The sequence below is a fragment of the Candoia aspera genome, chromosome 4 (genome assembly GCF_035149785.1).
Source record: "Candoia aspera isolate rCanAsp1 chromosome 4, rCanAsp1.hap2, whole genome shotgun sequence".
Classification (NCBI taxonomy): Eukaryota; Metazoa; Chordata; class Lepidosauria; order Squamata; family Boidae; genus Candoia; species Candoia aspera.
In genome coordinates this window covers 69,880,457-69,895,167 of record NC_086156.1, presented here as the reverse complement: position 1 = coordinate 69,895,167, position 14,711 = coordinate 69,880,457, and the positions used below count along the sequence as shown (strand labels likewise).

General features: G+C 36.7%; 2 protein-coding genes across 3 annotated transcripts in view; one reads left to right on the top strand and one right to left on the bottom strand.

Moving 5' to 3' along the window:
- IMMT (inner membrane mitochondrial protein) overlaps nucleotides 1-3,993 on the bottom strand; it is a 31,881-nt gene extending 27,888 nt beyond the window's left edge. For both annotated transcript variants that reach the window (XM_063300407.1, XM_063300408.1), the window contains exon 1: nucleotides 3,859-3,993. In XM_063300407.1, the coding sequence (XP_063156477.1) occupies nucleotides 3,859-3,900 (42 nt within the window). In that variant the 5' untranslated portion in view covers nucleotides 3,901-3,993. The remainder of the gene's footprint in view (nucleotides 1-3,858) is intronic.
- A 2,753-nt stretch (nucleotides 3,994-6,746) lies between these two features.
- Nucleotides 6,747-10,822, top strand: MRPL35 (mitochondrial ribosomal protein L35). The gene is made up of 4 exons (XM_063300406.1): nucleotides 6,747-6,843; nucleotides 8,679-8,862; nucleotides 10,131-10,275; nucleotides 10,518-10,822. Exons 1-4 carry the CDS (start codon nucleotides 6,810-6,812, stop codon nucleotides 10,704-10,706), a joined length of 552 nt encoding a protein of 183 aa, XP_063156476.1. The 5' UTR covers nucleotides 6,747-6,809; the 3' UTR covers nucleotides 10,707-10,822.
- The last annotated feature ends 3,889 nt before the right edge of the window (nucleotides 10,823-14,711 follow it).

The window sequence follows — 14,711 nt, the reverse complement described above, 5'->3', positions numbered from 1 at the left end:
TCCTTTTCTCTCTGGTCAGAGGTTTTATTTAGTTTTTTTACATGGACCAGTACCAGGCTACACTTAGGGAAATTCTGATTTACGGTACTGGTTTTATCTGTAAAGCACTAAACATCTTATCGTCTGTTTATCTGAGGAATCATCTGCCTCATTGTCTACCTTTAATTTCATTAAAATTAATATGGGTTTTGTTACTGTTTTCTGTATTATTTTAGTTATGCTTTTAATTATATTTTGATTTTGTATTTCATTCTTTTCTGTTAGCTGCTTAAATACCACTTTGCATGGAAGGGGAGATATGCATCCAATAAATAATTTGCCAAATATATGAGCATGCCACATAATCCTCAATCTAAGATACATCATGTATATAATAAATCCAAGCAATGGCACTGAAACTGTTAACTCTGTTCTTTGTTCAATCAAACTCACCTGTTTGCACTCGTAAGCCCTGGCATAAATGACAAAATTGTTCCCACCCATTTCAAATCACTGACTTAATTTTTTGTCTGTGTGGAATAAACAGCAAAGGGGTGATTAAAACTTTGATTTTAGGAAGTTACAAAAGGACCAAGGGTCCTGATAAATTTGAAATAAGATTTTGGAATTATAAAGAATCCTTCTCATGAGAAAATGCTTTGTTTTGAATTCTAAAAAAAAATAAGACCTTAAAAAATTGGACACTAGAGGGAAGTAGAGGGAACTAAAGATTACAATTAAAGGAGAACACTCAAACTTGACTTAAAAATACTGTACAAAATGAAGCAAGGTATTTTAACATTGGACATACTGAAGAATATTTTTGAACAATGGACCCAGAAGTTAATTTTAAGAGTGTCTGCCTCTATAGATGGACTGTGTTTAAAAGATGTTATGGAAGAGGAACAAGTTTTACCTGACAAGACTGAGACTGATTTGAAAGTGGATTTAAAATGACAGGCTACAAGAACGACATGGAAAAAGATGTTACACTGGACATACAAAAGAAACTGGCTGATGTCTTAATTATGAAAAAGGATATACAAATAACAAACCAAGAGAGTGGGTGGGATAATTTTCCTATACTGAATTTACAAAAAAGGCTTGTTAAAGTTTTGAAAAATTTTGTGAGAAAAAAATGAAAAGAAATCAAGTTCTATGACATTATTTGAAGGGAGTACAGTAAAGTTCAAGATTGTTAAAAGGTTTTAAGGATTGTTAAAAGGAAGGAATATAAAGTTGGTTTATTTGATCAAGGCTAAAATAGTTATGTTGTTATTTCTGGTAACTCTTAATGGACTTTTGCCGTTCAGGACTGAAAAGACAAGGTTTTAAGGATTTGTTTATAGATAAAGAGATGGGATATGAGAAGAAGAGATCATTGGATGTATTTTAAGAGAAGGTGATAAGTTACTAAAATTGTTTATACTTCTTGTGATGAAGAGAGAAGTCATTTATGTATTTCTTTTCTTTATTATATTATTTTTTCTTTTCTATTTTCTTTTCTATTTTTTTTCTTTTCTGCGCCTATTTTTTCTTTTATTTTCTTTTTTTAGTTTGTATTAGTTATTGTTGTAACTGTAATTTTTAATAAAATTACTATAAAAAAGAATCATCTCAGACAAATAATTTGCTTAGCAAAAGATGTGAAAATCAAAGAAGAGGCACAATTATTTTTCATAGCCATTTTTCTCTGACAGAGAAATGTTCTTATTCTTTTAAGGTAATAAAGCTTTGTAAAACATTTGGGTTAGGAACAGAATGCTATTCATCAACTACCTTGGCCTTGTTAATACTGCTGCTGCTACCACTTTCTTGAGTGAATGATTGGAAACAGAGATGCAACAAGAGGCTGGAGACTTCAGCTACCAGTAGTATTTTTCCTTCAAGCCATAGAAGAGTCATTGCAGCAAATGGTCATTGCAGCAAAGCAATAAAATGCTTCAACCTGTTTTGCCACTCCTCTGCAGGATAAAGATATGGTGGTATAAAGTTCCTATACCACCTATACTGTGCAGAATTCATCTTACTTTTAGGTGATTTTTAAAATCTTCAAGCTCTAAAAAGTTTCTCTCAAGTGCCACCTTATTCAAATCTGCAAGCACTAAATTTTACATTAGAGATTTCACAACCGTATCAATATAGTGAGTGGGTAACATAGACTTAAAAGTTGACATACAATAGACTCACTGAAATAAATAATATTGTGGTTATGATTTTTTTCCCCATTCAATCATGTCCAATTCTCAGAGACCGCTTGGACAAGTCCCTGTAGTTTTCTTGGCAAAGTTTTTCAGAAGTGGTTTGCCGTTGCCTCCTTCCTTGGGCTGAGAGAAAGTGACTGGCCCAAGGTCACCCAGATGTGCCTAAGGTGGGACTAGAACTCTGTCTCCCAGTTTCTAGCCTGGTGCATTAACCACTACACCAAACTGGCTCTGGTTATGATTAACAAGTGCCATATTTAAAAACAATAACTATATATAGTATAAATAAATCTAGATGCAAACCAGGGCTTTTTCTGTTATAATGTCCACATCTTTTATTTGGCCTCAATGCTGCCTACCTTTGAGGAGGTAGCTCAGGTTTCATTTCAGACAACTTTCTTCATGCTGCTTCTTAAATGATAAATACAATCTGATAACTATTTTCTTCTAAAATGTACTAAGTATTTGGTATTTTTAACAGGTTACTGTGAACCAACATGAAAAGCAGCATCTATAACAAGCCATGATGATGTCAAAATGACCATACATGCATGATTGTGATGACATGTATCACATCGTTTGCATGATGACAACTTGTGCATCATGACATTTCTCACCTGCCCCTTATGAACTAAAAAACAGGATATAATTGCTAACAATTGAACTCTGAAGGAACAGCAAGATGCTGTAACACTGCATGTTCCAAAGATACAATTGATTAGAATTCTAAGATATTCTAAATGAGCAAAGAATGGAATAAAGTAACACTGTAAAGCCTTATTTTGCAACTAAACTTACAGATTGGATGTTTTTTCAGTACTAGGAGCAGGTTGTGGAATTGCTAAATCAAATTGTTGCTTCAAAAGTATGTACTGAATGCATCCAAATCACCTCTACCTGTTTCACACAAAGGAGCAGGTCTTCCAGATTATATAGCTTCCTGCACTCTTTCTCTTCCTAAAAAGCAAACACTGAGAGCAATATGCAATTTTAAGAAATTGCTTTTCAAACAAGGTCACGTCCTTCTATGTTATCAGAAGGACTGTGCCTATAATCCTCTGACTGGCATGGTGGCTGGATGCTGCTCAGCTGCCTCTCACGACAATACAGTAGAGGAAGTCCTGGAATACCGAGAGCTTCTCGGAGTTACAGGCCGTGCTCCGAATTAGAGGTGACCCAAGGAGCCTACCAGCCCCAGCAGCACTTCTTCCAGTGACCCTGCCCACCACCTAGCAGACAATTGAGAGTGACAATACCCGGCCGCCGCCTGACCGTGCGTTCTCACAAGCATTTCCAGGCTCAGATCTTTCTTACTACGCCTGTCACAGAAGTTATAACTGCAAGCCGAGGCAGCAGATAACTTCAGAGCCGCCTCCCTCGGAAAAAGTGCAACAGCCCGCACTGCCTGATGGGAAGCGCAGGCTTAATTTAAACGCACACCAGGCGAACTGGCCGCATCCCACCGTGTTTCCCCGCTCGCCCTCCTCCTGCAACGTGCAGACAACGAGTAGTTCCCGCGTAGTGCTTTTTCCTCACGGCCGCGGCTAAGCCACGCTGGAGTCATGCGGCCTCTCCCGTTTCCCCTGCCAATATGTTACGAGAAGTAGGCTCCGTGACGACAGGCTGCAACTGAGATCGGAGCAGCGACGGAGGCTCCAGCTCTCGTGTTGCTCACCTGAGCCGCTGTGCTCCCCACGCGCTGACAGACCCGCAACATGACGCCAAGGACGGACCGCAGGAGCAAAGAAAGGGTCGCGAGCCGCCGCCTGTGTGCCCCCGCAGCGGCAAACGCCCAGGGCCCGTCAGAGAGGAGGGAGGAGCTTGTATTTACCAATCAAAATAGACTAAACCGCTAATATGCAAATATCCTCCCCTGTCTTACAGAGGCTGTCATGGCGGCCAATTGGAATATAAACGTCATCAGCCACGCGCACTAAGAAGCGCAGAATGAGTCGCTTTAGGTCCTGGCGAGAATGAATTGTTTTGGCGCCGTATCTGCTATCTACTATCTGTGTGGGAGCCCTAAAAACTGCATGAAGATCTTGTGTGCACGTTCTTTCAAACTGAAGAAAGAATTATATGGTTAATGCAATTTTAATTTTTCTGTATTTAAATTGTTGCTCTAATGAATGTATGACCAGTCGATTTCAATAGCCTTGCAAAGTCCGCTGTTGTATGGGAGGGGAGCAAGAAATAAAATGCGGAATAATGCTGTATTGGAATAATGTTGATTATTTAATAAATCCATAGCATTTTCATGGAAGTTATAAAAAGAATCAAATAATTAAAACGAATATCTAGGCTCAACATCACAAAAGATAAGAGCAGCACAATGTCAATCAGTTAATACTGTTACAGATATAAAAAGTATACCACCCTTCATGGTTCAGACAGGGACACGATTTGTTCAGTTTTTGTTCTCTGAACCCCATAAAACGTTATTGCTCTCCTCCTCCCTTGCTCTTTTTCTGTATTCTATGCCTAAAACAAAAAAAGTATCTGGCACTGGGATAACAATCTTCCTCTAAAACTGAGTCAAGAAATATTTCTAAATAATGAATAATTAATGTTTCATGTTTGTTGACACAGAGCTGCTAGCATTCAATTGTCTCTTATGTAATTTTTAATCATTCAGTAGGTATATCATCTGAATCTGGCACTTTCCTATTTGATTGGTCTATTTTGTCTTGGACTTCTCTTTCCAGCTGAGATGATTCCTGGATATGTGTAAATGCTTCTGTCATTCTATAATCCCATTGTAAAAGTTTTCAGTATAATACTTAAATCTTTTTGTTCATTTGCTTCTATTAGGTCTTTTCCATGATTACTCTTGGCTAATCCTACCTTAGCTGTAGATTTCCTGTGATATCTTTGATCTTTTAAAAAATACCTTTCATTTTTCTATTTATTTTTTTCTGATAGGTAACATTTATGATTGTGATATCTTTTTTATCCCTTCTTGCTAAATGTTGAAATTCTATGCTCAGTAGTCATGTGTCCTTGTTGCCCAAGACTTTTCTCTTTTTTCCTGACTATAATGATAGCTTGTTCTGAAAGCCACTTAAATCTTTTCTTCTTAGAAATTTTGGGATTATTTTTTTTTCTGTCTTTGTTTCCACAACATCTCTTCACATAGCTCCTCTGGTTCTCCTTTGTTAAGTTGTAATAAAAGTATTCCTTACAGTGATCTTATATTCTGCATATGTCATCCAGGTCAAATCTCTTACATATTCTACATTTAACCAATTTTAAATTTTAAATTAGAATTGAATTCATGATCTGTTCAACACTTTGCACTAGACAGTGTTCTGACTGTGCTTGCTATTATGCAGCCAACACGACTCCAGTGTTGTCCATTCAGATCTAGAATCTGTGCTGCTTGAAGCAGAAGCCTGCTTGCTTTAGCAAGAGTTCCCACTCCCATTGGTATGATTGTCAGGGTCACTATGGAGTCCTCCTACCACATCAAGGTGGTAATCTGGGCAGGTATGGACAGGTACAGTGAATGGCTTGGTGTAAACTATATTAGGGTGGTTCCCTCATTTTCTTATCTCATACCTGTAATTTATTTGCATCCCTATTTCTCCTTTTCTGCATTCTGCTAAAATTGCTTATCCCAAAAGGGAATAGTGTGAGGGATATGAATGTATGTACAGGTGGCTGATATTTCAGGTTCAAATAATATGATAACCGTGACCTGGATTATGAACTTTGTGTCATAGAGTAGATGGCAGGGCATACAAACTCATTAGATTAGACTTTTGGCTTAGCATGTCATGTGAAACAATAAATGAATGGTTTAACAACACTTTAAAAAAAATCAAATGCCTGGGGTTTCATTTCATATTGAGGAGGCATTGAGATAATGCATTCTAAGGTTGCATCAGATCTAGATAAGTAACTACAATTTTGAATGGAAAGGGGGAAGACCATATAGAAACAGTCAAAAATTGTGAAAATAGCTCATACCATTATTAATTCATGCTTTGCTTAACTGATTTACTGAATAAGCCACAGTTAACAGCATTCATACAACACACACAGCCAGAATTTTTTTAAAAAAAATTGTATTAGAGACTAGCGTGATGTCCTAACCTGGCACGTGGTCCAATGATCTAAATCAGATAAAACCAACAAGTGTTCTTGGATTAGTTTCCAAAAGAAGTTTCTTGGCATTCTGTTGTAGGAAAAAACAACCAAATCTTATGACACCTTAGTGATTAACGAATTTATTTCCAAATAGCCTTTTGTGGATCATGTCAAATGGATGGCATAAAGTCCTGTAAGAGATTTTACATTTAATAAAGTTATAGGAGAATGTAAGAGTTGCTATGAGAATTAGCAGACAGGCTAAGCAGTGGTCATAAATGCACTGAGGAAAATCCTGTGTTACTTCAAAGGCAGTAAACCTACAGTCATATAAGTTTTCAGTCTTAAGTAGTTTAGCTCTTATACATTATTGCATTGGATGGCTATTTTACAATATCATGTGACAAGAACCACCCTGATTTTTACAAGCAATGGGATGAAGAGCTACAGAAGGTTGCTTAAATTCGCTTTCGCTTTTGCTTAGTGTTGACTCCCTACAGTTGCCGTAACGAGGTAAACCGGAGGGCAGGAAGGAAGATGGCTGCGTTTGCTGCAGCGCGGCGATTTTCAGGTCAGTTAACGAAAAGAAAATCCAAACGGAGGCTTCTTGGGTCCAGTAGTTCGGGACGAGCAGAGGAGCCAAAAAGGATTGCTTACTACTGCGAGATCTTTGGGATCATTCTAGATGCGTCTATAAACTGCGTAACGTACAGTCGTATGCACGGACGGTACAACTTGAGACACTGTACAACTTGCCGTATTTAAAGCTGTAGCTTAACTGGGCTCTTCGTAGCAAGGTGATTTAAAGTGTATTTTTAAGCAAGAAAGAGTATCATCTTCGCTTTTACAGCTGGGCGTGCGGGTCAGAATAGTTGAGATGAAGTGATCGGTGCACATAATGCAGATGACAGAATAGTATCAGTGAGAGACTGTAGTTGGACGGTGATGCAGATACAGTATACGTGTGCGATTTTTGATTAGCCTTGCTGTCAAAATCGTGGTCGGCGCGTTGTTTCCCATCCTAGTTACTGTATTTAGGCGAAGATGTTCCTCTTACGTTGATACTTGGTGGAGATCTGGAATTGTAAAGGAGGAGTGGAGATTTTCTGGTTTGCACACTTCTTGGCAAGCTACAGTTTTAATAGTCCAGCTTCATGTGGGGACTACTTTATATTATTAAGATAACACTATTGATTCATCTTATTAGCACTGCTATTCCCCACATCTTAATGCTTTGACCTAATCTTGAAAAGACTGCATTGCTTACTTGATGTAGATCTATTACTTATGGGTCAAAAGAACATGCAAAGGGGAGCTAGGAAAATAAAATTATTGAACATGGAGGGAGAGGAGATAGGAAAGCCAAGTCTTTATATCTGTAGTCTACTCCCAAACCATTAATATGGCTGAAGCAGGTGAGAACAAAATATGTATGAAGAAACAATTTTGTGGAAGTGAAGTATAAATTCACAGGTGGCTTTACACCTTGTACTGGGACATAATTTGGTTTGTTTGGTTTACGGCATATGAACCCAGCCAAACTTAAGTGAATTATTGCTTAATGTGATGTGAAAACCTGGACAGGAGTTATATCTATAGAATTCTTTAAAATTTTGCTTTTTAAACTAGCCAAAATTTTTGTTTAGTGTCACTGGCTGGTTCCAAATGGCATGTATTCTGATAAAATCCTGTATAATAAAAACTGTATGTGTATTTTAAATCATGATGTGAACCAGCTATGGTAGTACTCTAGATTTATTTATTTTTTTTGTTGTTCTATGCATAACTTTGGTAGCCATGAATACTGAAATTGCTATCTGCTTAATTTGACTATTTAAACAGGAAATAACCATTTTCCCCATCAATCTTCTTGATGAATACAAAACATTCCTGTCCTGAAGGCTGGGTGTATGTTATTTATTTATTTTCTATCCCACCTTCATTATTTTTATAAATAACTCAAGGTGGCAAACATACCAAATACTCCTTCCTCTTCCTATTTTAACCACAACAACAACCCTGTGAGGTAAGCTGGGCTGAGAGGGAGTGACTGGCCCAAGGTCACCTAGCCAGCTTTCATGCTTAAGGCAGCACCAGAACTCACAATTCTCCTGGTTTCTAGCCTGTTGCCTTAACCACTAGACCAAACTGGCTTATCATTACCATACATCTAGTTGGACCCTCTTGCAAATCCACTCTTCATTCAAACCTGCTCTTCTGTCATTAATAATTGCTCCCTCTGAATCCCTCTGATGTTTAATGGAGATAGAATAATTTATTCATGTCATCTCATAATTCCTAAATGGGCAGTCATTGTGAATGATAAATCAGGAAGAAATTTCTGTAGCTTGTGTTGAGTTCTGTTATCAGGTTGCTCATGTTCTATTTTGCTTTTTATGTTTGTAGGGGTTTTACGAGCTTTTTGCTCTTTGGTCCCTTCAGCCTACAGTGGCTCATGCACTGTAAGCCCTGTTTATCGATTATCTTCAGTTCACATCACTCAGAGGCAGACATCCACAGAATCTCTAAAAAAACCTCTTCTGTCTTTTGGCAGTACTTCACCTGGGCTTTCCTTCTCTATAACAAATAGGTAAGTGTTATTTAACGAAGTTGAAATTTCATAAATATGGATTTAATTTCTTCCTTTGTGATTATTTATTTATTTAAAAGATTTATAAGGCTCACCATCTATCTTGTGCTGGACAGCTAACAGCAATAATAAAATACAACAATAAAACAGTCCAACAAACAAGAAAAACCTGGCACCCAATCCAACAACATCCATCCGACTATACAGTCCCCTGGACTTCAACCTTGCTATCCCAGTGCCTGGGGGAAAAGCCAGCTTTTAATAAATTTATGGAAAGCTAAGAGGGTGGGAACCTACCAGATCTCAAGGGGGAGGGTGCTCCATAATGTCAAAATGTACGCAGCCCTTCTCACTATTTTCCCAGTCTGATTTGTAAGATATTTTTACTGGGAGATAATGGTTTAGCTATGGTTTAGCTACAAAATGTCTGTTTTAACTTCACATAAGTAGATTTATAATAATACTTAGTCATAATATCTCTTGTTTGGTTTTAGCTTGTATGTTAAGCAAATTCAGCCAATTGTGGCTTATCCCATAAACCACAATTAGACAAAACATGGCTAGTACAATGTGTGAATCAATGCACTCATTGTCTGAAGAAGCAATCTGCAATATTTCTCATGAATAAGTTATAGGAGTAGTTTTTGTTTTCCAAAATTTTTTAAAAATCTAATATTCTATTAAATATTTCATTATTTATCTGCTCTATACTGTATTTAAGGATTGAAAATAGTTGTCCTTGGCAAAATACCAAGAACTCCATTTAGATGGTTAAAATAAATACAATATTCTTGTAGAGCATAATAATCTCTAGGCATATTAGCCCATTGTAGCAATGGACGGCCTGCATGAACTTCCTATTTCTGAGAGCCATTGATTCCATTCACCAGGAAACACTGTAGAAAGTGAAGCATGCAGTCAAGTTCAATCACAACAATGATTCCCATTGTGGAGAATTAGAGTAAGAATCAGTAAAAGCAAACACAACTCTGTGGTACAAATGAGATGCAAATGTGGGGGGATTCATTTTTTTCTGGAAGGCAAGTGTATGTTTTGCCCACTATAGACTAGGTTGTTTTTCAATACTGCATGGCAAAACTAATTTTATAAAGACATTTGAGAATACAAGATTGATGTTCTGTAGAACTGATGGAATTGTTGATGTACTTTTTCTATGCTATTCAGGCAGGAGTTAATAATACATTAAATTTTATGTTATATAGATAGTGAATTGGTTTTATATTTTCTTGATTTGACATGAATATCAGAGTGGCACCCCTGCTTCAGAATATCCTTCATCAGCAAGTAAGGACAGTCATCAGTTACAGCTTGCGAAAAGGAAAAAGAAAAACCGTGAAAGCTGTGGTTAAGAGATTTCTCCGACTGCACTGTGGCCTCTGGCTAAGAAGAAGGGTAACAATGTTTTCTTCACTAAATATGGAATTGTCTTATGCGCATAAATTATCTTTTTCCTATTTATAAAGAAATAGAAAATGCTCAAGATGAACAATATGCCTGCCTATATGGAGGTCTTCTTATTTCGTAATTATTTTTAAACACACACACACACACACACACACACACACACACACACACACACACTGTATGTAGGCATCTGTGATTTGGGACTTAAATCTTTTGTTGTTTGGTGATAGGCTGGTTACAAGAAAAAGGTGTGGAAAAAGAAGCCTAACCGGATGAAGCGCTTGCGGGAGCATGTATTCTGCAACAAAACACAGAGTAAGATGCTTGATAAAATGACTACTTCCTTCTGGAAAAGAAGAACATGGTACGCCAATGATCCCTATCAAAAATACCATGATCGTACAAACTTGCACTTGTGAATTATCAAATGCATATCATTTATAGTATCTATATGCCAATATAAAAATCAATCATTTTATCCTACTTTTGTAGCAACCATGTATGAAGCTTTCATTAAACTACTTATGCACAATAAGCAGATTAAATACTGTATTTATTGCTGTGTTTTATCTGCATAAGTTAATGGATATGGTTTATATGAATTACTACAGTCATAGCATCACAGTCTAAATGCTGTAAGTCTGAATCGTTTAATATTAATGACTGTCTTTAAATCCTGCCTCTATAAATAAGGATTGCAGCTTTGCTCAGACATCCTGCATTTATTTATTTAGTAGATTCATGTGGCTGCCCATCTCTAATGAATGACTCTGGTATGTTTTCCTGGTTCTGACTAAGCATGCAAAATTTAAATGGGTACTCTGCTCTATGGAAAATAATGTAACTATTTAAAGAGTTATGCCTTTGATACTCTTTTTTTATTATAAATATTAAAGACAACAGATATATTTGTCAAGGTAAAAATCTATTGGGTAAATTTAACTTGCTGCTCTCTTATCTAAAAAAAATAAGACACACCAATCTCACTATTTCCTCAATTATTTATTAGTTAGAGCTCAGAATGATATACTTAGTAATCGTCTCCAAAAACAAACTGATGGGGATAGTTTTGAGTGAGAGAATAACTGATACAAGGTCACCAACTCAAGTTCAAAGCTGATGTGAAACTTGAACTTAACTTCCCATGGTCCTGGTTTGAAACTAATCTGAACACTGACTCTCCAATAATTCTTTGGTATCTATCTCTTAAGATGCCATTCTCCATGGCAGCACAAAAAGGATTGTGGAGATAAGACATTTACAAGAAATAGACCACCACAAAAGCATACAATTAAGCACAAAATAATACTATTAATCAGAACAGCCATTTCTTTCATAAAAGAAAAGTTTAAGACTTTATTTTCAGTGCTTATCAAGCATAACAAAACACTGACCTTTGGAATACTGTTGTAGTGCCTGATCATACAGTGCATTCTTTAGTGCTCTATGCATTTGCTCTGAATCACTGGGGGAAAAATGCACAGATTTGTCTCAGATATTAAGCATTTGTGTAACTTTCCAAATACAGATAATGTGCTAAGTATAACATATGTTACTACAAAAAAGTAAGAGAAATTACTTACGAAGCATTTAGGCACAAGCACACTTTTGTACATTTTAATACATTTATGTTGCAGAGCACAGCTTGAAAGTAGTAGACCATGTACAATTGGCTAGGGACCATCCAATACTGTAGTCAGGATTTTTTTTCTTTTGTTAAATAATGTAAATTTAAATAAGAACCTTATTTCCTCTTTCCACATACTTCTGCAGATATTCTCTTTTCATTTAGTTTTCGTTTGCATATTTGTCCTAAATGTGGAGCACAGTTTTTGTACTTAACCTGGAGTCATTCTACATAAATGGATAGGAAGTTGCCTTTGAGCAGGTAAAACTATTTCTCCATCTTGCCCTCCTTTTAGTTTTCTGATTGGCTGCAGCAGTTCAAAATCTCATGCATGAGATTTTGCATGATCTGAATCTCTTAATTGGAGATACCAGTAATTGAACAAGGGGTCTTCTGCAGGCAAAGCACTCACTAAAGGCTGGTCCCTCTATCTCAACAGTCAGGACTGAAAGACTATGGCAAATATATCATCCTTGAAATTGTATCTTTAGGACCTACAGATAATGACCTGGTTATTAATTATCAAAAAACAAAAAATTTGCTCTTTTCAAAGAGTCCTAGATATAAATATACATGGCAAATTAATGGGAATGTTATTGAATAGGTTAGTCTTTTAAATACATCAGAACTGTTGTCCATGCTACAGGCAGTTCAAGGCCCAAATTCAGTTTTTAGAAAAGAAGGTTAAAAAGGAGTGCCACAGCCATCTTAAGGCTGTTCTTTATGAAAGGAGGTAATCATATACCAGGCAGACTAAAGTGTTTTGAGACCAAAGCAATAGCACAGCTATTTTACAGCTTTCAAATACCTGCCTAGAATACAGAGCCATTCAATCAGCTTTTCTAAGAGACATATTTTGGGTTCCATGATGCACTCCAAATGCAGTCCTTTGAGGCTGGAATGGGGTCAAGTAGCATGTGTTAGTTATTGGCTTCAATTAATTTTCAACCCAAGTAGTTTGGCTATTCTGACTCCAAAAGATAAATTCCAGTCTTCTTGGTGGAAATCATTTAGTCCCACCCTAAGGTATTGTAAACTTTCCCTTAATGCATTGATCTTAATACATTTTGAACAGGCCAGTTAATTCTTTAAGCAGCATGCCAGAAAACATTCCAAAATGATTTCAGCCAGGGTCCACCTTATTTTGTACCAGTGAGTCCATAAAAACGTGTTGTACCTGCCTATTACTTGTTTAATATTGCATCCCAAAATACCAGAAGAGGTTTTACATCGGCCTTGTGCAGTAGAGTTCCATCTGCTCTTTTGAAGGGCAGATTTTGCAACTTGGTGATGGGGGATCAAAATTGTAGCCCATGTACTGCAGCGCTGCCTCTTTTACAAAGATATTTGGACTATATATTTTTTACCAATTACAATACAACATTTAGACGAGACTCAAGATGACTATGTCAACCTCCTATTAGATAATCAGGAGGCAGAGATCTCAAGTAGCATAGCCAGATTCAGTATACTGGCTATGATAGAACATAAATGACTGCTTCTGAAAGGGTAAGTCCAAGTCTATATCCTTTGTAGTTGTACTGTGTTTTGTTACTGAGGTATTTATTTTATTATTATTATTTTATTTTTAAGTTGTTCTGGTCTACGGCCATAATAATAACCAATTAAAGATTATGGACATAAGCCTGTGGCTCATGAAAAAGCATCTCAACTGGATATTTTAGTAAGTGTGAGGTATTGTAGTACTGTGCTAGGATTGCATTTACAGCTGGTGGCAGCAGTTAGCAACCTTTTTTAGCTAAGCAGCTAAAAAACCAAACAAGGTCAGACCTGGTTAGTACTTGGGTGGGGATTACTGTGCAATTCCAGGATGGTGGCTAGACTGGGAAGCTGGAAAAACAGTTTGTCGTGAAGGCAAAGGCATACCACTTCCATTGTGTCACTGAGAGAACAACAGGGCCATGGCTATGTAGGCCCTGGAATAAAGCTCAGTGCAAAGGAACTTTGTTCCTTTATGTGTGGGAATCTTCTCTATAGTCTCAGTTCAGTTTATAGTACTAAAACTGCTGCAGCAGGAACAATGTCCTCCTAGAACACCTCAGACGTCCCTGGTGGGATCCGTTGCTGCCTCCACATCTGCAGTATGATTCAGTCATTTCAGGCTGGGTAATGTGGAAATTGGGGTTGGCTTGGATGCACATTTGACTTCTGATATTGGTCCAAAAAAAAAAGACTAGCGAACTGAAACAAACTCAACTATTCATGAAATGTGTACAGTAAAAAAGCACATCATTATTATATGGAAGCGTGTTACTGAAAATAATGTAGATAGCCCCAGTAATTTGGCAGAAAGTATGTGCCTTGGGTTTTTAAATCCCAAAACTAATGGGTTTTGCTGCATATATCTAATGATAGCAGCCAATTTGTTTCCACAATATTGCAGATTAAAAATCCACCAGAATGTATTCTTATGATTCTCACTGAGCTATACAAAGACTGACAGTTCAGCTGCAATTAGTACATTTGTAGATAAAAATAATTTTACAATGAATTTGCTTGAGAGGTAAGGCAATTTCAACAATTTCACTTCAGCATTTACAAAACAAAGTCCAGAACAGTCATATTTTTAGTAAACAGCTGATCAAAAAACATTGATTAGCTTTAACTAGAATAAATTGTCATAGAATATGAGAAGAAACTTACATCTTTTTGGCATAAAGGAATATAAACTTAACAACTTTTTAAAAAAAATATTCCATTACATGAAAGACAATGGCAAAACTATAAGTACTTGTATGTCTGCTATTGTTTCATACTGTAATGAAGTAGATGTGTG

Coding starts and splice junctions, on each gene's coding strand:
- MRPL35 (XM_063300406.1), top strand. CDS start 6,810: ATGGCTGCGTTTGCTGCAGCGCGGCGATTTTCAG. Junction 6,844..8,678: donor TGCAGCGCGGCGATTTTCAG/GTCAGTTAACGA, acceptor TTATGTTTGTAG/GGGTTTTACGAGCTTTTTGC. Junction 10,276..10,517: donor GCCTCTGGCTAAGAAGAAGG/GTAACAATGTTT, acceptor GTTTGGTGATAG/GCTGGTTACAAGAAAAAGGT.